Genomic DNA, 21,689 nt, shown 5'->3' with positions numbered 1-21,689 from the left:
ACAAGCACCCCTGCAGAGGCAGCAGCCTGCAAGGTCACCTTGTCTGCTCAGCTGTAACTTAAGCCTGGAAATAAAAGACTATTTCAAAGCCCAAGTCAGTAACCTGAGGCCTGAATCAAGTTAGGAAACCACAGATGTCCACAGCTGGAAGGCTGCTGCCCATTCATCTAGGAGATTTCAAATTGTTCTGGGCCCTTCTCCAGGACGGCGTGGCCCATCCTCTCCAGTTATCTGTCTGCAGTGATCCCCAGTCTCCTGCTCCTCCACCACAAAGGATGTCAGCATGGCTGGTTGGTCAGCGACGGCTCTCACCTGCACTGAGGATATACATACGGTTCACCTCGGGAACCTGGGACCCAGGGGTGGAGCAGCGGCCAAACCACCTGCCGTTACGGCAACAGGTAGGCTTGGTCATCAGGAACGACCATGAGACCTCCTGAATGTCTAGACTAAGAGTAAGATCTACTGTGGATGGGGAGAGGGAGGGAACATTAACAATGATTGAGACTGGTTTTCTCATCAGTGGGTTGGGGGCATAGAGTCAGATTTGCTCTGATTTAGAAAACTAAAGCATGCCGATGGTTCTGTAATGAAGAATTTTAGTGGAGTCGATGTTTACTCTACATGAGAAGAAAGTCTTCGGCTCGGATTGTACTCAGTAAATGGTCGCCAAACTATCAGCTTGTACTGGTTTAGAAGTCTGTGGGGAGCCCATCAAAAAGATGCGACCAGCCTAAGCGACAAGAAAACAAGGCAGACTGGTCCAAAGGAACGTAAGAGCGGGTCAGTCAAATATGAAGACGCTCTCCCCCAGGCAGTCTCCTGTGTCCTGTTCTGCCCAGGCTCTCTGCCCACTCCCAGCCTGTCCTGGACTCTGTTACATTCACAGGGGGCCAAGGCTTCTCTTGGCACCTTGAATGAGGGTGTAAGGGCCCTGGTTGCAGAATTTGTCAGTGAAGTCATCTATGTCAATAGACCGCATCATGGCCCCTCCCCAGTTTAAATCCTTTAGGAATTGAACCTGACAGAGGAACAGAAGGGCATATAGAGGTTAGAAGAGGACCTTAGAGGGCCATGACCGAAGTTCAGTTCAGATGAAGATTTGAGCTTAGAAGTAGACTTATGGCTTATGGCGTTAGGGACTCCCTGAAGGGAACGGTTGCTCAGGAAGTCTTATAAGATGAAGAGAGGTCCAGCCACTATTAACCACCTCTCGTGGAGGAACTATACTGCAGGACCAGTGTTCTTGGAGGCTCTGAAACACTGGAGGCTCTAGGATGAGGAGTAAAAACTAGGAAGCCACTAGCAAGGTTTCAATTATAATTAGGTTGTCGGTTACACTGATGCCTTTGTCACGCTCTAAGCCTGGAAAGCAAACAAACATCTTAGCAAGGTCTAAAGACTGGTAGGCTGAGAAATCTGGAGGCTCCTAGAAAAGCAGTCCATGAGGAGGACTGAAAGGTTTGCCCTGAGATGATCAATGAGGCAGGTAATTATATGGGCACCAGTGTCTCCTTTGTTCCCTCTCCCTCCTCCTCACTCATACATTCTCTCCATTCCTCACTTCTTCCCCTTAGTCTTAATTCCTTCTTGCATCCTTTCCACCTTTCCTGCCTGTACCATAGGTGATACTAGACTTGGGCCAACAAAGGTCAATGGATCCCATCGTAGAATGGAGGCCCCAAGGCTTCTCTCCCTCCACACAGGGTATTGAGGCATTTGACGACACACCCCATTCCCCACCCAAATGAGTGCTCTTCTGCCCCAGAGCCTCTTGCCTACTCATCTTGGTCTCCCCACTCTCCACATCATCATAGCCCACCCACTGGTTCCCCTTGACTGCATAGGGGACCTGCTAATCCTGGGGCCTCATGATCTTGGCTCCTTGCAGGAACTGGCAGATCTGGCAGGCAGAAGAAGAGCAAGAGAGTCAGTAATGAGCTCTTCTTAAAATGTATTGAGATCGAAAGGGCAAGTAAGCCCACGAGGGTCTTGCAGACTAATATCAGAATCTTTACTCCAAGAATCAGTGAGAGAAAAGATATATGGATGACATGCAGATACAACATACAGAATGGATGGTCCAAGATGAGCCCTTGGGAATTGTTGGTACTAAGGCCTCATCAGGAGGAGCCACAAAGAGCTAGAGGTCAGACAGTACTTGAGTTTCACATCAGAATTCTGCACTGACCAGTAAATCTCTCAATTTCTTCATTTGCAAAATGGAAATAACTATAATAATGTCTCCTATATACTTACCTTACAATATTGTTGTTAGGACCAAATGAACTAACACATATTAAGGGGGAAAAAACAGCCTTGAGAGGGGTGAAGTGCTTTACAAGTATGTGGCATTATAATGACCATCATCATCACTTCCTGCCTGTAGACCATCTCCACTTCAATCCCACTACTCTCCCTCTGCCCTTTCCCATTCCCAATGTGCCTGTCTTGGGATCCCCGTTTCTATCATCAGCTATTTTCTCTTTCTGTTAGCATAAGTAAGAGCTACTAAAAAAAAGATAAATCTTCAGTGGGAAAAAAATGCTTTTTAAGGTCTTACAGAAAATTCATTCTGGATTGCTTACTCTTTTTAGATTAGTTCCACTCATTCTTGCCTCAATGAGGGTTGAAAATTGAAAGTTGAATGTTGAGGCAAGTATCAATTTGTTAAAGTTAGAATGATCTAGGGTGATAAACTGAACAATCAAATTAAATTTTCTATGAGATAGGGGAGTGTGTATCCAGTGGTCCTATACTAAAATCCTACCAGCAGATTCTGAGCAGTGATGTTTCTTATCTCTTATGTTAAAAGTGTTGTTGCTATCAACACAGAGCAACCTAGGTCAGCTTCTCTCCCTCCCTTCAAAGTCAGGCACCCTGAGATTCAGTGAGGACTCTCACATGGTGACCCATGCTCCTTTCCCTTTGCCAACTGAACTGATGGTGTCTCAAACATTCCCCTGTGTGATATGAGAGGAAAAATTGAACACTACACTCACTGAGCACCTCAGTGGATGCCAAGTCCCTCAGCACAGGTTCATGGCATGACCACGCCAGTGATAGGAGGCCAGACTAGGCTTCCAAGGGGAAACCAAGGTGTAGAATATCATTCTTTCCTTATCTAATCAAACTCCTACCCATCCTTCAAGGTCCAGTGTGTATCTCTCCTCTTCTATGGAGCCTTCCTCAGTCACCCATCTCTGAACTCATGGCCTTCTACATTGGCCACTCATTGTCCACTTACTCACATCTTGTTTCTCAATACTGAGATAATTTGATCAACTATTATAGTTATGCTCTTTTAAACTCTTCTTTAATTACTTATATTTGTATTCTACATTTTTTCATCTTGGCAGCAAGCTTTTTGAGACAAGGATGAATAATTACTTATTTCTAGATCCCACAGTACATAATCTTTGAGATATGGGAGTGTCCCAAGAGTTTCTGTTGGTTGAATTATAGCTTGATTCTTAGTATTTCCTACGCTTAAAAAAATTTTTTTTCCAGACTGAAGAGCAGAAGGAAATGATGGTCTAAAATTAGCTGAACGCCTTTGATCATTATCTCTGAGATGCTAAGTCTATCTGACTTCTGGGCAGAATATGACACATTTGATCACTCCTTTCTCCTTGAAATACCCACTTCTCTGGCACAGAGCTGTATGGGCTCCTCCTACCCCCTTGTTGATCTTGTCAGTTTCTTAATGGGCTCCTCTTCCTCTGCCTGTCCCTTAGGTGCAGAAGGTCCTCGGGTTTTGTCTCTCCTCACATGTGCTTTGGCTTCAAATACCATCTTCATGCTGATGATTTTAGGATCTACATCTCTAGCACAGACTGGCCTCCTGTGATCCAAACCCATTCACCTAACAGCTCACTTTTTATCTACATGTCTCACAGGCATATGGATTTCCCACTTACTCCTCAAACTCAGAACATCCAAAACTGATCTCATGATTGGGACCAATGGCCATTTCTGCTCCTTCTCCTGTCTTCCCCAGCTCAGTAAAAATGCCGTTGCCATCCACTTACTTGCCCAAGTCAAAAAACTGGGGTAGTCTCCCTTTTTCAATCTTCCATCCCCATTTCTCACTAGTTCCATCTCCTCTTCAGATTTCAGCTAATGTCACTTCCTCCAGGAAGCATCTCCTGACCCCCTCTCCCAAGTCAGAGTGAGGATCTCCTCCACCAATTTCTTGATCTGATAGCTATTATCAATCATCTCCCTCCCTGCAGAAACTCCTGCAGTCAAGAGAAGCCTTTCTTTGGTGGATTTTACAAAATCCTGCTGAATGGCTTCTGCTAACTCCGTTGAAAAACAAAACAAAAGAAAAAACACAAGAGGTCAGTTCCCCTCCCAGAGTACAGCGATAAGGTTCTTGCCAGATATGAAGTTTCTAGAACCACATTAGATGGAAAGATCCTGCCTTGTGCTCAGGAAATTCATTAGGCAGGACCACCAGTCTCATGGTACCCAGGAAAAAACTATCTGGGTTTCCTCCTAACAGATTTTCTGATCTATCTGATAGGACATCTATGAGGCTATTTTAGTAATCAGAAGATTCTGGAGCCCCATACTCATTTTTCATGGGCAATCGCTTTGTTCTGGTGTTGTTTATTTATTGTGGATGGAGGCTCTGTTCTTTGATGGCCTTGCCCTAAACTAGAACCAAGGGTTTTTCCTCCATCAGTGGGGGCTTCCAACCAGAACCAATCTCTTCCTTTTTCTTTCCTGGTGTGGCCACGGGTTCTGCTTGTTAAGGTACTGAGGGTACCGTGGAGTTTGTCTTACCTGAATCGGCACAGTGAAATGAGTGTCATCTTTCAGATCTGGGTAGATCCAGCTTATATGAAGCCCATTAAAGTCATGGTTCCTCAGAAACAGGATGACAGAGTTGATAAATTCCGAGCGTGATGCAGAATAATTGACCATGGGATACTTGGCTTTTCCTTTTGGTGCAAAGAATCCAGAGGCCTTGTAATTTCCACATTTTCTTTAAGGATCATGCACCACTTTTGTGATTAGGAAGAAAACACAATGAATGTCACTTTAAGTGTTTGGATGTGCCCTGGAACATTAGAGAAGAACCAGGGCTTGGTCCTGTTTTTCTGTTGTATTTTATTTTATTTTTACATATGAAAAGCTGCATGTAATTAATGTACACACCTTGATGAGTTAGGAGATGAGTACACTCATGAAGCCATCACCACAATCAATGCCAGAAACCTACCCATCACCCCCAAAAGCTTCTTCCATCCCTATTGTTTTTATCATCACTATTTTGTGATAAGAACATTTAACTTAAGACCTGTTCTTGTAACAGATTTTTAAGTCTACAATACAGTATCATTAATTATCTGTACTGTACAGGAGGTCTCCAGGACTTACTCATCTGTGTAATGAAAACTTTGTACACTTGACAAATGCCTCCTTGGTTCCTCCTCCTCCTAGCCCAGGGCAACTACCATTCCAGTCTCCATTTCTATGAGTTTAACTATTTTAGATTCATTTTAAAAGTGGTACCATGTAGGATTTGTTCTTCTGTGTCTGACTTATTTAACTTAGCATAATGTCCTTCATGTTCCTCCATGATGTCACAAATGACGGGGTTTCCCTTTTTTAAGGCTGAATAATGTTCCAGTGTACATATAAACCACATTTTCTTTATCTGTTCATCTGTTGATGAATGTTGTTTCTTTGTCTCAGCTATTGTGAATAATATCACAATGAATATGGAAATGCAGGATCTTTGAGATCCTGATTTCAGTTCCTTTGGATAGATACCCAGAAGAGGAATTCCTGCACTATATGCTAGTTCTATCTTTAATTTTTTGAGGCACCTCCATACTGTTTTCCATAGTGGCTGCACCAATTTGTGTTCTCACCAACCATGTACAAGTGTTTCTTTTTCTCCACATACTCCCAAACATTTGTTGTCTTTTGATTTTTATAATAAACGTCATCTTAAGCATGAGGTGAGGGCATCTCTCTTGGTGCTGTGTAGGCCTGGGGGACAGGGGACACAGGTAAATTAAGATGGTCCTCCTACCCTCTTCAGTGCATCCTTTTTCATTTCTGTGTTCCACCCAGGTTCTGTAACCTCTCACCTGGTTTCTGGAGCTCTTATGCAGGTTTTTCATCCATGAATGATTGTTAAATTAGTGTTTTTATAGGGTGGTGAAGGCTGGAAACTTCTATTCCATTTTGCTGATTCAGTTATTTTTTAACAAACTTGATCTGTCAAGAGTTCATTCCTACCCACTCTGATTCTCAGTGGCTCCAGAAGCCTACAGAACCTGGATCGGTCTGAAAACCACTCAGCTCATCCCACAGAGAGGGGGCCAAAAAAACAGTATGGAAAGCTCGAGTTTTCTTCTGGTTTCTTCAGTGAGGTTCACAAATATAGCTGAGAAAAATATTAATACTGGGCATAATATTAATATTATGCATGCAAATGTGTTCATTCTCCTTGCAAATTAAAAGTAAAATGAGACTTTGGAAAGTCTTTATGTTCATTCATTCACCTGTTTGTTTAGGAGAAAACAGTATGGAGATCTGAGGATTTGTATAGAAAATCAGTGTGTTTGGTTTTGGGGTGCATACAGAGCTTTGTACTTTGTGAAACTAGGATAAATCAGTGGTTCCCAAATAGCTATCATTGGACCAGGGCGAAACTAGCTGCAGTCAGAGGTAGGTAGCCTGGAAAAAGCTAAAGTTTGAGTTTCTTCTAAGCTAATCAGGATAGAGTTAGAACTTGATAAAGTAAGGGCTTACTATAAGAATTAGAATTAGATTTCAATAGTTTTAGTAGAAAAAAGATTTCCTAGGACTTTTCAGCTACTTATAATTAGTCAAATAAACTAGATTAAGTGATGAGATCTTACAGAAATTTTCTAGTACTTAATGAAAGATTTTCCGTCACAGGGCAACCAAGGTGTGAAAAATAACTAACCATGTGATCGATCATTGGATATTGATGCTTCCATGTTTCCCAGGCTAAAATCTACACCCAGCATAATGTCTGAATGTGCAGCTTTTAGCCATTCATTTTTTGAGGGTCCCTGAGTTGTAGTCAGTCAGAAACAAAAGTGACTCCAAGGATTATCCTTTCCAGCAGCTTTTACGCTGAGCTCCGTAGAGTCTGTAGTTCCCTGGATTCCCATGAAAGGCAGCCTGGTGAGAACAGATGGTTCCAGGCAGCCGTAGCAGCGTCAGCCAGTTCATGTTTATGTGTGTACACATGGCGCTTCTCTAAATTTGCATTTGAAGGAAGTGTTCTGAAATATTCAAAACAGCAACAAAAATTTTGAAACCTACCTTTCAATTTTAATTTCCTCCTTTTAGAGAAGAGAAACTCTTGGCCCACTAACGTTTAACTAAACTTTACAATAGGTATGTCTGCATAGGAAAAACGTAGTATATATAGGGTTCAGGTTCAGTCCTCTCCGCTGGCATGTTCCGGGCATTCACTCGTGGTCCCGGAACTTATTATACCCTGTGGATAAGGTGAGAGACTATTGTATATGCTAAATAGAGCATCAACTTTTATATTGTATAAAAGAAAATCAATTTAAAACAGATTAATGGGCTGTTTATGTCAGCTACTTTATAAATATTATTATGATATGGTTTCTCATAACTTGTGTCCTTTGTGATAGAGACAAACGCATCAACAAATTGTTCCTTTTTACCGAAAACTGAAAATTTGAATAAAAATTATAATTGTACCAAACTTACAGTGCAGCAAAACTCTAAAGAATATGAAAGTATATAAGAAAGTGTATAAAGCAGAAAATGTAAGTACCTACTCATTCTCTAAAGAAATCACTGTCATAGTTTGGTATATATCACTCTTAACCCTCCTCCCCACTCTATGCACGCACGCACGTACATTAACAATTAAAGCATCCTTATGTGTCACCAATCAAGATACACCAATTTACATGCCCTTTCAACAGCTACAATTCTCCACTGACAGGTATTTTAGTTGCTTCTGACTTTCACAATTACAGTCAATACTGCAGTGAGATGAGTTTGCACACAAAAATGTGCGTTTACTACTTCTATACCACTCTTCGAAACATTCTTGTTTATACTCCCTCCAACAGTCTGTGATGTGGGTCTATTACCCCCATTCTCACAAATAATAGTTATTATCAGGCTTTTATATCTTCTATATTAAACAAAGATGCCTTATATCAATTTATATTAGAATTAAAAGTTGAGCAATTATTTTATTTATTTATTGGCCAAGGCTATTTCTCCTCTGAGTTGCCTGCCCATTCATGTTGGATTGTTTATCCATCTTTTTGGTATTGCTTTTTAGTTTGTTGGTTTTTTGTTTTTTTTTTTTGTATTATATAAATTCATCTTTTCTCTCATATTTAATTTTCCCCATTTTGTTCACTTCATCTTTTGTTTATATTCTCTTTGTGCCATTAAGAAAATAGTTTTTTTGAAGTCTGATCTGTTGATCTTCATTTATAGCTTCTGCATCTAACTGGGGAAAGAGGAGGTAGGTGAGAGCTATGTCCACGCAGGATAAAGGAACAGAGAATGAAATACGCACAGCGCAGCAGTGCAAACAGAGGGAGGGCTGTAGCTAGAAGGTGACTGCAGTGCCCTGGTAGGAACCAAGCTGGCTTCCTCCAGAAAGAATGCTTTCAGTGGGATTAGAAAGCGGGTCTGGGCTTGGCTCGGGTGCAGAAGAAGAGCCGGAAGCATGCACTGCTGCAGACCTCAGGGAAGTCCTGAGGTGGGAGCAGGAGTGAGTGGGAGCCTTTATGGGCATCACAGGAACTGAGAATCACCCAAGGTGAGAGTGTGAGGTTGTCCATCTTGGTTACAATGCCAGGTTTAAACGCCAACTCTGGGTCATCTTGATTTACAGGGACGTAGGAAGGCAAGATCTAGCTCTGTTTCAAACCCCAGGGAAGACCTGAATCCCTAAAGCTGGAAAAAAAACTACACTTCTTAACCCAAGGTTTGGTCAGAAATGTTTTTTTGGGATTTGAGGAAAAGATTCAACACCCAGTTCTGCCAGAGGAGGAAATAAAAATGAAGGATGACTTTTTATTAGTCAGTGAGGAACATGAGGCACTATCACTGGTCCAGGGAGAATTCCACCAGCCAGCCTGGACTGGGAGAGAGCCGCGGCAGCAGGAGGCCAGAAGCAGCGCCCTCTTGTGGTGGTTGGTAGGTGGCTCAGTACCTGGACTTGCGTCCTGAGAAGGTGCTGTGTCCCCCAGCCTCTCAGTCTCTTCTTGGGATAGAGATGTCTTAGAAAAGCAGAGAGGATGAATAGGGAGAAAGGAATGAGTCCATCACCTGGCTCACTGTGGAAACAGGTATGGACCAAAAAGGGGGAGGGAACAGAGGCACAAACACCAGGGGAAAATGCAAAGCAAGGGTGAAGAAATGTTCTGTTCTAAATACGGCAAAATGAGTTTTTCTTGTTTGCCTCAACTTGCAGACATTCCTGAGGCTTGGCGCCTCCCCACCTTGCTTTCTGGGACCTGGATCAGGCCTAAACCTGGTGTAACAGAAAGGGGCTTTTGTTAATGGGCCTCAAGGTAGAAGAAGAGACAGGCTCTTGCAGCATATGTCAGCCTGGGGACACATGGGATGTGTGCTAAGAAAGGCCTGTCTACAAGGCAGGACACGGAGGGAGGTCAAATGAGGCCAAGTATCCATGTGGAGAAGAGGGGCCAGGACAGGTTCACAGAAAGGTATTTGCTCTCTGGTGAGAGGAGTTGGCCTGTGAGACACCCAGAGGGCCTAAATAGAAAGACTCAGCCCAAAATAAGCACTAGAGTGGGGGTGGGGGGGAAGGTTGAGCTCAGTGGTAGAGCCCATGCTTAGCATGCATGAGGTCCTGGGTTCAATCTCCAGGCACCTCCATTAAAAATAAAATAAAATAAAATAAAATAAAATAAAATAAAATAAAATTTTTTTAAAGTACTAAGGTGGAAGGAAACAAACTGAAGGAGACACTCAATTACCCACCTGTCTGAGAGCCCCTTCTGCATGAGAAATTAACTGTCAAACTTGAGCCAAAAATGTCTTGCATAGTCTTCTGGACTTTGTGTGTGAGATTGAACTATGGTGAAGTCATTGAGTCATAGACCCTAGCCCTTCCCTCTCTCCACTAAGTGGAAATGTGAGGTCATGACTGTTTCTCGCTCCCCACCGTATCTTCAGGACTTCTGTTGCAAACAAAACAGAATCTCAGTATGTCACCGTTAAATAAACAAGTGTAAGAATAAGTGAATAGGTCATTCATCTGTGCCCTTCCAGCCAGCCCTTGTCCACAGCAGGTCCACTTGGTAGTGCATCATTGATAAACAGATGAATGAACGAGCGATCTTTGAGAGCCCAGGTTGGTGGTTATTAAGCTGGCGGTAAGCTCAAAGATGTTACATACAGGCTTGTATAGGTTGAACCACTGGTGGGAACTTGAATCAAATACAGGATGTGGGCTGCGTGCTTCTTGCCTTCCTATTTTAGAGGGTGGGTGTTGAGCACTGAAAGTGCCCCTGATTTGTTAGTGGGCCCCTTGCAGGGGCTGCCAGAGCTGCAGAATTGAAAGCTGGGGGAGGAAGGAGGAAAAGCAGGATGTAAGCCCCAGCTAGAGATAAAAAGGAAGCTGTTGTGAGGCACTCATGCCACAGATAGTGGAGCCAGATTCCTGGAGGGGGCCTGAGATAATCACACAGCATCTTCCCATGGGCCTGCCCCAGCTCTTTGTAGACATAAGCCAGGGAAGAGGGAAGTTCTTTATAGAGCAGGGATGATAAGAGGACCTCCCCTGTGGGTTGGTCTGTGAGGATTCATGTTGGCTGCGTGTGTGAAACTTTCAGCATTGTGCCTGGATCTGAGTGTACACTCAATAAATAACTAATGTTATTTTCCAATACATTCTGGATGCTCATTTCAATTTTCTGCCACACTGGTAAAGAAGGGAGGTGGAGAGTTGTGAGGAGTTAGAACTGGTGTATAGGGTGACCTTCCATGGAGTCATCACCCACTGCCTGATCCGGCGGCACTGGCTGCGGGGAACCTGGCCTGGACGTGGCTGCCAAAGCCCAGCGGTGGTTCCCTATGTCACAGGTTAGGTTCCACAGTAACAGATGTGGAGTCGGAGCCTGGGCACAAGTCATTTATCAGGAATCATCACCTGTGAAAAGGAGGGAGAAGGGGCAGGACTGGGCGGGGGGCAAAGCTGAGTCGCGATGCAGCCCTGACAGAGCTTCAGCCAACCTGGCCAGGAGCTCGAGAACAAGTGGGGTCCATCTGAGTCATCCTGCTTCAGATTAAAATGCCTGGGCCTTTATCCTGCTACCTAATTTAGTCCCCAGATATGAGTCACCCTCGTAAGGGTGTGACCTGGGGCAAGAGGGCTATCTGTACCTGAGGCCGACCCTGAAAAGCAGCAGCAGGAGGTGTCTGCCAACGCCAGTCCCTAGAACAAGCGCTCCCGGAGCGAAGAGGCTTTTTCTTGGTGACCCTCTGCCCCTCGGGGCCTGACACAGAGGCAGGTGTTTAGCACTCTGCTGATTTTCGGGTGAATCCCATTTGCTTAAGTGTTGCTGTTCACAGCACCATTTCCTAGACATGGGTTCATTGTGTTGCATGTTGGTGTGAGGGGCCTTCGGAGCAAATATGAGGCAGATGTCACAGTGGGGAGGATCACATAGCTCATCTCACTGGCTCATGGTGGAGTGGGTCTCAGCCCTTCTAAATGGTCTGTTACACTTGGGCCTGGAAGACCTTTCCCAGCTAGTCTGAAATAGGGTATGGGGAGGTGCTGGAGGGGAGCAGGCTGAAGAAGTCAGTATTCTGTTAGAAGACAGGGACTGGGGGAAGTGAGGGCTAAGAGGAGCTAAGCTGGGGGCAAATGGTATGATTTGAGCATAAAGAACAGCCTGAGAATGCAAAACACCTGGCCGCTCCTAGTAACAACGGCAGCTTTGTCACAGGCAAATGATCTCCTCGCTCTGAGTTTCAGTTCCTTTATCACGTGCCAGTGTGCTCGCACTCAACTCATACCCTAGTAACTAGCATAGAGGCTGAAATGCACAACACATTTCAGAAGGGTTTGTGGCCACTTCCAGTCACAACTGAGTAGCCAACTAGAGAACGAGATGAAACATGTGAAACCACTGTTTTCAGACAGCAGGCAGCGTGCAGTGCACGGCTGTGAACCCCGAGCGAGAGAAGGAAAACCAATGAGGTGAGCGTTACTGCTCCCCCAGATTTCTGCCTTGGGACAATTTCCAGACTGCAACACAAGGAAGGGGGCACCTATGCAGAGCATGACCTGAGAGGACAAAGATTGGCATTGAAAGAGGCTGGGATGTATGGATTAATGCAACAGAATACCAGAGACAAGGGAGCAGTAGAGAAAAAGAGCTTCAGAAATCTGTGTGATTCCCCTGGGTCTCGGGGTGAATGCAAAGCTGTACATACAAAGGGTGAAACCCCAGAGGGATGGGCAAAGTTCCATCACCAAAGGAAAACACAGCACCGCGGAGCTGAGAGCTGACCAGCCACGAGAGCTTGCACAGGTCTGGGAGACACTGATGTAGGACTGGCCAGGGTGGAAAGTCTTGGTTGAGCAGTTGGAAAATTAAACTGGGACCTCAGAAGTTTCAATCCTTAGTAAAGGGCACACTGGCCCTAAAGACAGCTTCCCTAACAAAGCCTGAACACAAGCTGCAAATCATTCAAGCCCCAATCTGCCAGTAAACTGACCACCTGCCAACAAAATCTACACGTTTGATGACATGAGAGTTACAGCAGTCAGCATCCAACAAAACGTGGCTAGATACAGCAAAATACAGGAAACATGACTAATAACCAGGAAGGAAATGTGTCAATAGAAATACACCTAGAAATGACAGAGATTGACACACAAGGGCCTTAAAGCAGCTATGTTAAATATGTTCAAGGACTTAAAGGGAAACATGAATATAATTGCCAACTGAAGACTGTCACTCGCTACCTGGCATTAGCCAGTGCAGTCACCAACCTGCAGCACAACTTGAAAGGAGTTCAGGGTGGAGATCAGGAATGAGGTACTCTGTGCTCTGGGAAAACGGGCAGAACAGGCCTTCAGATAGTTAAATATTTTCAAGAGAAAATTTTATGAACCCGGATTCTTGCATCTTCCCATACTTAGAAAAACATTAATCATTAACTGAGATATCTGATCCTCGTGACTAGTAGCAACCTTCTACCGAGATGTGTGCTTGGTTACATGGACCCCTTCTCCAGAATCACGTGTATACTGACCTCCCCCTTGCCTCCTCAGAGCAGGTCCTCAGAGCTGTGTGAGAGGCTGCCTCCCGGGCTGTCATCCTCAGTAAGTCCCCAGATAAAACAGAAACTTCACATCTTTCGCATTGTGCATTTTTATTTCAGTCTTTTTTTTTTCATAATGAACAGAGAAATAGAAACCATGAGGGGGAAAAAAGGAAACTCAAGAGCTGAAAAATACAAAATTCAATGTGATCAATTCACTGGACGGGCGTACAAGTAGATCCCGAAGGGGGAAACCCTGGCAAACCTGAAGGCAGAGAAACAGCAACTGTCTAACACCGGGAGCTGCATCATGCAGGTGACTTTTAGGTCGTTCTTAGAAATTTGGCTTCTACTCTGAGTAACATGAACGTCATTGGAGGGTTTTGATAAGAGGGGCGAGACCATCTGACTTACATTTTATGGAATCACTTTGGCTGCTGTGTTGAGAATAGACTGAAGAGGCAAAAGGTTAGACACAGATGGCCTGTCAAGAGAATATCACAATATTCTGTGTGAGAGATGCTGGTGGCTTAAACCCCGTTAGTAACAGCAGGGGAAATGGGAAGTTGTTGAAATTTGGGATATATTTTGATGGCAGAGCAGATGGGATTTTTTTCATGCACTAAATTTGGAATCAAAAATGATGTCAAAATGTGTATACTGAGCCATTAACTGTGTCTGGAGAGCAAAACCTATGTATCAGTCAGGACTACACTTAGGTATGTATGACAGAAAACCTAAGGAGGCTTATTTGTTTCACATAACTGGTTAGACCAAGGCTGGTCAGCTACTCCAGGTTACAATTAGTACCCCAGGCTCTTGCTATCTTTCTATTAAACCATACTTAACAGATTATATCTTTGTCCTTTCTCTTGTACCTCATGGTCCCAAGATGGCTGCTGTACTTCCAGGCATAATGTCAGTGTTCCAGGAAAGAAGCAATGGCAAAGGGACAAAAGGGGACCTGCCAGTTGAGTTTGTCCCTTTTTACCCAAGAAAGCGAAAACTTTCCTGGAAGCCACATCAAGCAAACTTCCCCTCATATCTCATTGGGTCAGGTAGCCAACCTTAGGAGAATGAGAGTACTATGTGTGCTCTAGGCAAACTGCAATTCACTCCTTATGGCCAGAAGAAGGGATCTTCTCTCTGTAAAGTCAAAGAACTTCTACTGGTAGTTGACCACATCGAGGTTTTATTAGTGGAGCAGAAGGGCCATGCTGCAGGAAGAATGTTAGGTTGGTGATGGACAATTTCTGTCATTGATTGCTTTTTGTGATTTTGTTACACACCCCCCTCCAAGAGTTTAGCAAATGTATACAATAAACGTGTACTTGCTGTAATGTTGACAGGCTGGCATAGTGATTTTGAAAGACTTCATAAATAAGAGGGAAAGACCTAGAAGGGAGAGGGGAAGGGTGGGCATGTTTGGTTTCAGATTATTTAAAAAATGACCTGTGAGGGGAGCAATGAACTGGGGACTCATGAAGTCTGAAGAGATGGTACGCCAGGTTGGCTGTCTCATTCATTTTAGGTTATCTTGAGGAACAAGGGAAGTGTAGAGTGAATAACCAATATAGTAACCACGAGAACAAAAAAAGCACGTTATATCAAAGCTGAAGGCAGAATTCCCTTTGGAGAAGAACTTTTGTTGTTGTTAGCAGAACACTTGCAGAATCACTCCATTCTGGAAAGTTAGGTCTCAGGATCTGGTTTAGAGAGCAAAAAAAAAAAAAGAACCAAAGAAAACAAAATAGCTTTGCAAAATAAAGTAAGAAGAATCTTGAGTTCTGATTGGCTGCACAAGAGGAGAGAGAAAGGGATCGTGGGAACTGGGAAGGAAAGGGGCAAAATGAAAATGGTTGGGGGACAATTATGCAACCCTCACAGCCAATGCATTATATGCCCCCTCCCCACACAGCTTTCAAGTGGCAGAGCCAGGGTTGATTGATTGATTGATTTAAAATCTCATTCTTTGAATTTTATTTTTACATTTTGAATTTCAACATTATTAAGGCATAATTGACATACAATTGTAGTAAACTTAAACTATATGTCATGGTGGTTTGATATATATATACACAGTAAAAGGATTCTTTCCATGTAGTTAATGAACACACACATCACTTCAAATATTTATCTTTTTTTGTGTGTGTGAGAACACATAGTTTCTACTCTCTTCAAAAATATCAATTATACAGTAAGTGTTGTCAACTATAGTCACCATATTTAACATTAGATCCTCAAAAAGAACAAAATACCTAGAAATAAACTTAATCAAGGCGGTTACCTATACTCTGAAAACTGGAAAACATTGATGAAGAAAATTGAAGATGATACAAAGAAATGGAAAGATAGCTTGTGCTCTTAGATTCGAAGAATAAACATTATCAAAATGGCCACGCTATGCAAAGGAATCTACAGCTTCAATGCAACCCCTGTCAAAATACTCATGACATTCTTTACAGAACTAGAACAAACAATTCCAAAATTCATATGGAACCATAAAAGACCCTGAACAGTCAAAGCAATCTTTTGCAGGTCTTTTTTTCCCTCTTCTTTTTGTTCTCTTTTCTTATGGTTTGATGCCTAGAGAAGTTCCTTTAACGTTTGTTGTAAAGCTGATTTGGTGGTGCTGAATTCTTTTAGCTTTTGTTTATCTGTGAAGCATTTGATTTCTCCATCAAATCTGAATGAGAGCCTTGCTGGATAGAGCATTCTTGGTTGTAAGTTCTTCCCTTTCATCACTTTAAACGTATCTTGCCACTCCCTTCTGGCCTGTAGAGTTTCTGCTGAAAAATCAGCTGATAACCTTATGGGAGCCCCCTTGTATGTTATTTGTTGCTTTTCTCTTGCTGATTTTAATATTTTCTCCTTATCCTTAATTTTTGTCAATTTGATGACTATGTGCTTTGGTGTATTCTTCTTTGGGTTGATCCTCTGTGGAAGTCTCTGTGCTTCCTGGACTTGGATGACTGTTTCCTTTCCCAAGTTGGGGAACTTTCTGGTTATTAAGAGCCAGGATTTAAATGCAGGAATTCAAAGCCCAGTGTGCCTTCTGCCTGCAGCACCCTACCACCCCACCCTCAGTCAGCAGGATGGAGTTCCAGTTTGAACTGGGAGCAGTTGGCTGATCATTCACAAACTCTTCCATCTCCAGCTATGGAAAGACTTTGAGGTGAAGGCCCACCTCAGTCGTGAAATGAAGTATCACGTGCTCCGGCAGGAAGCCGCATTATGACCTTGGGGAACAGACAGTTTCCTCCGGTTAGTGTTGTGGGTGAAGGTTCCACCTCCTTCCCCAGAAGAACCTGGTAAACAACCTTAGCCCCTCCTCCCACCCCCAGACCTCCTGCAACCAGGACTGTTGCTAGAGCAACTGATTCTTTCCATTTCCTGATAAGCAGGGGACTGGTATCTGGGCCCCCTGTGGGATAAGTACCAATTTGAGTTTGGTTTCTTTTGCGTGCTGTTACAGAGAAAAAAAGAGAAAGAAAGCAAAAGGAAAACAAAACAGGTTTTGACTGCACAGCCCCATTCACCACGGGAAGCTGATACTCGTGGTTTCTCAGGTATTCACATCTTGATTGCTGCTCAGACCTCACACCCTTCGTGTGGTCCATGAACGTGCTGAGTACTGCTCCATTCTGCTTCCTCTCAGCTGCAGGGACACAAGAGAGCTCTGTTAAACATACCTCTGATGTAAGTGGCAATCGTATTAACACAGATACCCCAATTACTCAAAGCATTTTTGTAACTAAAATCCCCCTTGGTCTTCACAGGAAGCCTGCTGTTTATGTTGGGTGTGAAAGCTCCTCTGAGCACTGAGATGCTACCTTCTTGGAGCCAGGTTCAGGTTTGTGTAGTTCAATCCACAGCACCAACCAAGGTACCTGGGACACAGGAAAGACTCAGGAAATGAGAGCTGTGAGAAAAAGTGTTACAGTGAGATGTGAAATGAGAGGAGTGGTGATATGATGAAGTAGGTTGCGGCTTCTTTCAGCTCTTAGAAAAGTCTGATATGGGCATCCATTGAGGCTGAGGCTGGTCCTTATTTTTGAGTCGGTGTGTAAATCCCAAGAGGGCGAACTCCCCGAGGGCACTGAGTTTGAGCAGCTCTGTTCAGCAGAGTCCACTTTGGGGACAGGTGTCAATTTGGTACATATAGCTAAATAGACATGTGGGCACCTATGTGAGTTCATGTGTACATACACACCTATGTGCATCTGTCTCTTTAAAAATGACTGAGACACAAGACAAAATAATATTTTCTGCAGAGGCCAAAGGGAGGGAGAAGAGAGCAGTCTCTGAGACCCAAGTGGGCAGCCTTGGTCGTGAGGGGAATGCCAGTCCTGCCTCCAGCCTTTCTACCCAACCATCTTTCTCACTTCCCTTCAGGTCCCTGCCCATTATGACCTTCCTCCTTTTTCCACACGATGTCTTTCAAAGCCTTTCATCATTTCCTTAGCTTCCCCTACTCGATGGTCATGGTCAAGGTTGTTCGGCACAGTTCCTTTCTGAGCCAGGCAGGGGCAAGGGGAGAGGAAGGGACTTCGGGTGTGGGTTTGTACCTTCTTGGGCTCTGTTCTCAGGGTGACCATGGGTAGTTGGGGGTTGATGTCATTAATCAGTCAGTGAACAAGTATTTACTGATGTCTGTGTTCCAAGGCTGTGCTCATTGCTCTCTCTAGTATCTGCTCATTAAGGGGGAAAAAGAGAAAAAAAATTGAAGACAGTTATCCATCAGATCCCTTCCTTGAGCTGAAGATAGGGGCTTGGACACTCAAGTCCCAGGTTCTTATCCTGATAGTCGCTAATCAGTTGTATAATAACAAGGCTACACACACACACACACACACACACACACACACACACACACACACACACGGCCTGGGAGGCCAAAGACTAAGTTTTCAAAACGGGGATTTTCCTACTGCTGAAACCATGCCTGCAGTGGTGGCAGCCCTTGATAGGGACAGCCTGGGGCATAGGATGCCTCCGATAGTGTCTCTTCTGACTTGACATTCTACAATTCTAGGTTCTTTCTGTCAAGACCTGGCAAGAATATAGTTAATGAGACAAGTGAGATGTAGACAAAGAAAAAGGGTGTGGAATAAAGGGATTTTACTGTGGGCAATAAATAAGGACATTTCATTGCAATTTGTTCATTTCATTGCATTTCATTTCAGATTCATTGCATTTCATTCAATTCATTGCATTTCACTGCAAGGAGAAGAGAAGCTCAAATGAGCCAGTCAAAACTCATGTGGAAGACATCTCAGTAAACATGTTATAAAAGATTACTGTTCAAAATATCAAAAAGGTGATAGAAGATGCACTAAACTGAAAGAAAAGGTATAGGGTTGAGAAGACTCTAAGAAGAGTTAAGCTTATTAATTTATGGCTCATCTAGAGTAATTTTAGATTTACTGCGTAAGCCTTGTTTAGCCATCTCAAACCAAACTTTGACTCTGAAATGTTAGTTACTGTAGTCATGGGACAGAGATGGTTTTTAAGTTTCCCTCAGTGGGATGAGAAAAATATGTAGTTCTGGGGAAATGTACAAGTAAACAAGGAGGCAATAAATAGATGAATGTAGGATCAGTACTTTGGGTAAACTGTGTTCATTCAGGTAAAGTAATGTATCTTCATGGTGCTGGTTTGGTTCTGTTCTGTCCACTTGCCACGCATTTAGCAGGTAGATATGTTTGACTTACAAGACTTGTTTACACATTTAGGAGATGTGATTGTTGGATTAATATGTCTTTCCTGCCAGAAGTTTGCATCGTTGGAGAACTCAGTCATTTTGCACTTCTAAATGTAGAAATGCCTAAGGATCTTTGATGAATTACAAAGCCATGCATGACCTTCATGTAGGGCCCCCTTCTTTTCCTGCTACAATGGTGAATGGGGGGCTTATTTCCCTATAATTTCTGTAGAATTATCTGCCTTATCTCTAAGGGGTCATTCACATCGCTGAGGACTTTTAGTAGCTGTGACTCCTCTTACAATGAGCTTCTGTCCCATACATGAAAAAGCAACAATAAGAATAGCAACAAAACTCAAATAGACTGGGGAATTCCTTGGTGTGGAAGGTAGGGCAGTTTAGGAGCAGCAAGCAGACTGGCCTGATTGTAATCACACAAGGTATCTGTCCTAGGACATCGTGGGAAGCTTTGAGGACCGGATCACTTGTCAGCTCAAGAACCTAGAGATAAGGTTCCCATCCTAGTGGGAATTTAAAGGTTCACTTTACCTGCTGTGTGACCTTGGGCAAATTTCTTAGCATCTCTGAACCTGTTTCGTCATCTGCCAAGCAGAGCTAGTAACACCTAGCTCAAAGTGTTATTAGTAATGCTGATTTGCAATAATATTTGTAAAGTGCTTAGCATAGTTCCTGGAACATATAAAGAGCTCAGTCCATGAGAACTGTCTGTTCCTATTAAGTGAATGGCCAAAGAGGACTAAGAAACTCCTCTAAGTTATTATCAAGGTGTTGGGACTGTAGTTCGGCTCATCAAATACATACTAACCATGAACTAATGTCATAGTCATAGCACTGGGGTTTATTCATATTTGTTCAACAAACATTTATTAAGCAGATGTTTTTTAGGGACATTGGTTTTGCCTGTTGGTTGTTCAGAGCCCTGACTAGTACTGAAAAGACACCTCCAAATTCTTACACTTTTTGTTCTTTTTCTTCTGAATGTATTCTGTATTCAGAGTGGTTTTTAAAAAGGAGATATTGCTAAGTGAAAGAAGCCAGCCTGAAAATGCTACATGCTGTATGATTCCAATTCTATGACATCCTGGAAATGGCAAAACTATGGAGACAGTAAAAAGACCAGTGGTTGCCAGGGGTTCCAGGAAGGGAAGGAGGCATGGATAGGTGGAATACAGGGGATTTTTAGCGCAGTGAAACCATTCCATGTGATGCTGTAATGGTGGAGACATGTCATTACGTATTTGTCAAAACTCAGAATTTACAAGACAAAAAGCAAACCCTAATGTTAACTATGGAATTTAGTTAATAATAGTGTATCAGTATTGGCTCATCAATTGTAACAAATGTACTGCACTAATGCGAGATGCTAATAATTGGGAAAACTATGTGTGAGGGTCGAAGTGAGGGAATATGTAAGAATTCTCTGTACTTTCCATTCAATTTTTCTTAAACCTAAAATTGTTCTAAAAATTAGTCTATTAGCTAAAAAAAAAAAAAAAAAAGGAATTAGAAATTTCACTACCCATTTTGTCCCCTAGTCCTACCTCCTAAAGATTAAATTTGATTCCACAGGCTGGAGTGCAGGTTTTTTCATCATGTCCCTGAAACATGCTGTGTTTCTCTTAATCCCAGCATCTCTACGTTATAATATCCTTCCCACAAGAATGCAAATGCTTATTCATCTTTATGAGATCACATCAGTCTTCTGTTCAGACCTCCCAACGGCTTCCCATTCCAAGCGCTTTGTGTGTATTAACTCATTTAATCCTTAAAACAACACTGTGAGGGGTCTTGTCTCCATCAAATACGAGAAAACTGAATCACAGAGAGGTTAAGAAATGTGTCCTATGTAACGGAGCTGGTAACTGGCAGAGCTGGGATAGCCTCCTAAGTGGGCTGGCTCCAGAGTTTGCAGAAAAGTACCAGAAAACCCCAAAATGTGTTGAGTTGCAGGTCACACACATTTTGGGGTGGTGAAATCATTTTAGGGTGCCTTATATAAGCATATTTTTAAAAAATTCAATAATAGAATGGAAGAAAAAAGAGGAATTCCCTTGCACATAGTCGGAGTGGTATTGTTTTGTGAAACTTTTGTGTTTTTTGGATACGACCTGTCTGTATGTGTGTTTGTGCTGAGTGCCGTGTAAAACGTATTTGAAAAGCTCATTGCATTAATCTGCAAGGAGAGTTGTTACCTCAGGTAATAAGAAGCACAGAGCTGAGGCAGCGCCAGGCTCCTGCCAGCCCAGTCATACCTGGATCCCGCCTGTTACTCTGCGAGCTGGTTTGTCCTGTTCTGCTGCATGTGCTGGCTTCATCTCAGCAGGTCCTGCCATCATATCCAAACTGAGTGATGTCCAGAGGTGGAAAAACACCATCCCTTCTAGAGAAATCTATGCCAGAAGTCTTCAGCAGATTTCCCCTTGACCAGGGTAGACACTTCCTTACCTCTCACTGGGCCAGAGCTAAGTCACATGCCCACTTTAAGTCATTCGTGAGAATGGAGACTAGGACTGCTATGATCAGATTCCACTGATCTGATAAAACTCTGAATAAAGATTTCCAGCAAAGACAAAAGTCACAATGGTGTGGACGGGGTATAGCTCGGTGGTAGAGTGCATGCTTATCACGCATGAGGTCCTGGGTTCAATCCCCAGTAACTCCA

At 43.2% G+C, this 21,689-nt stretch overlaps 1 protein-coding gene and 1 non-coding gene across 2 annotated transcripts; one reads left to right on the top strand and one right to left on the bottom strand.

Moving 5' to 3' along the window:
- Window positions 1-883: 883 nt before the first annotated feature.
- On the bottom strand, window positions 884-7,224 carry LOC102520030 (chitinase-3-like protein 2). Its single transcript, XM_032488209.1, is given in 6 exon segments — window positions 884-1,023; window positions 1,789-1,903; window positions 3,772-3,844; window positions 4,154-4,305; window positions 4,792-4,949; window positions 7,125-7,224. Coding segments are annotated over 6 exon segments (738 nt in total).
- A 14,393-nt stretch (window positions 7,225-21,617) lies between these two features.
- TRNAD-AUC lies at window positions 21,618-21,689 on the top strand. Its single transcript has one exon. It is a non-coding gene; the product is annotated as a tRNA-Asp (tRNA).

Source organism: Camelus ferus, chromosome 9 (genome assembly GCF_009834535.1).
Source record: "Camelus ferus isolate YT-003-E chromosome 9, BCGSAC_Cfer_1.0, whole genome shotgun sequence".
In the NCBI taxonomy this organism is placed as follows: Eukaryota; Metazoa; Chordata; class Mammalia; order Artiodactyla; family Camelidae; genus Camelus; species Camelus ferus.
This window is presented reverse-complemented; position numbering and strand designations above follow the sequence as displayed.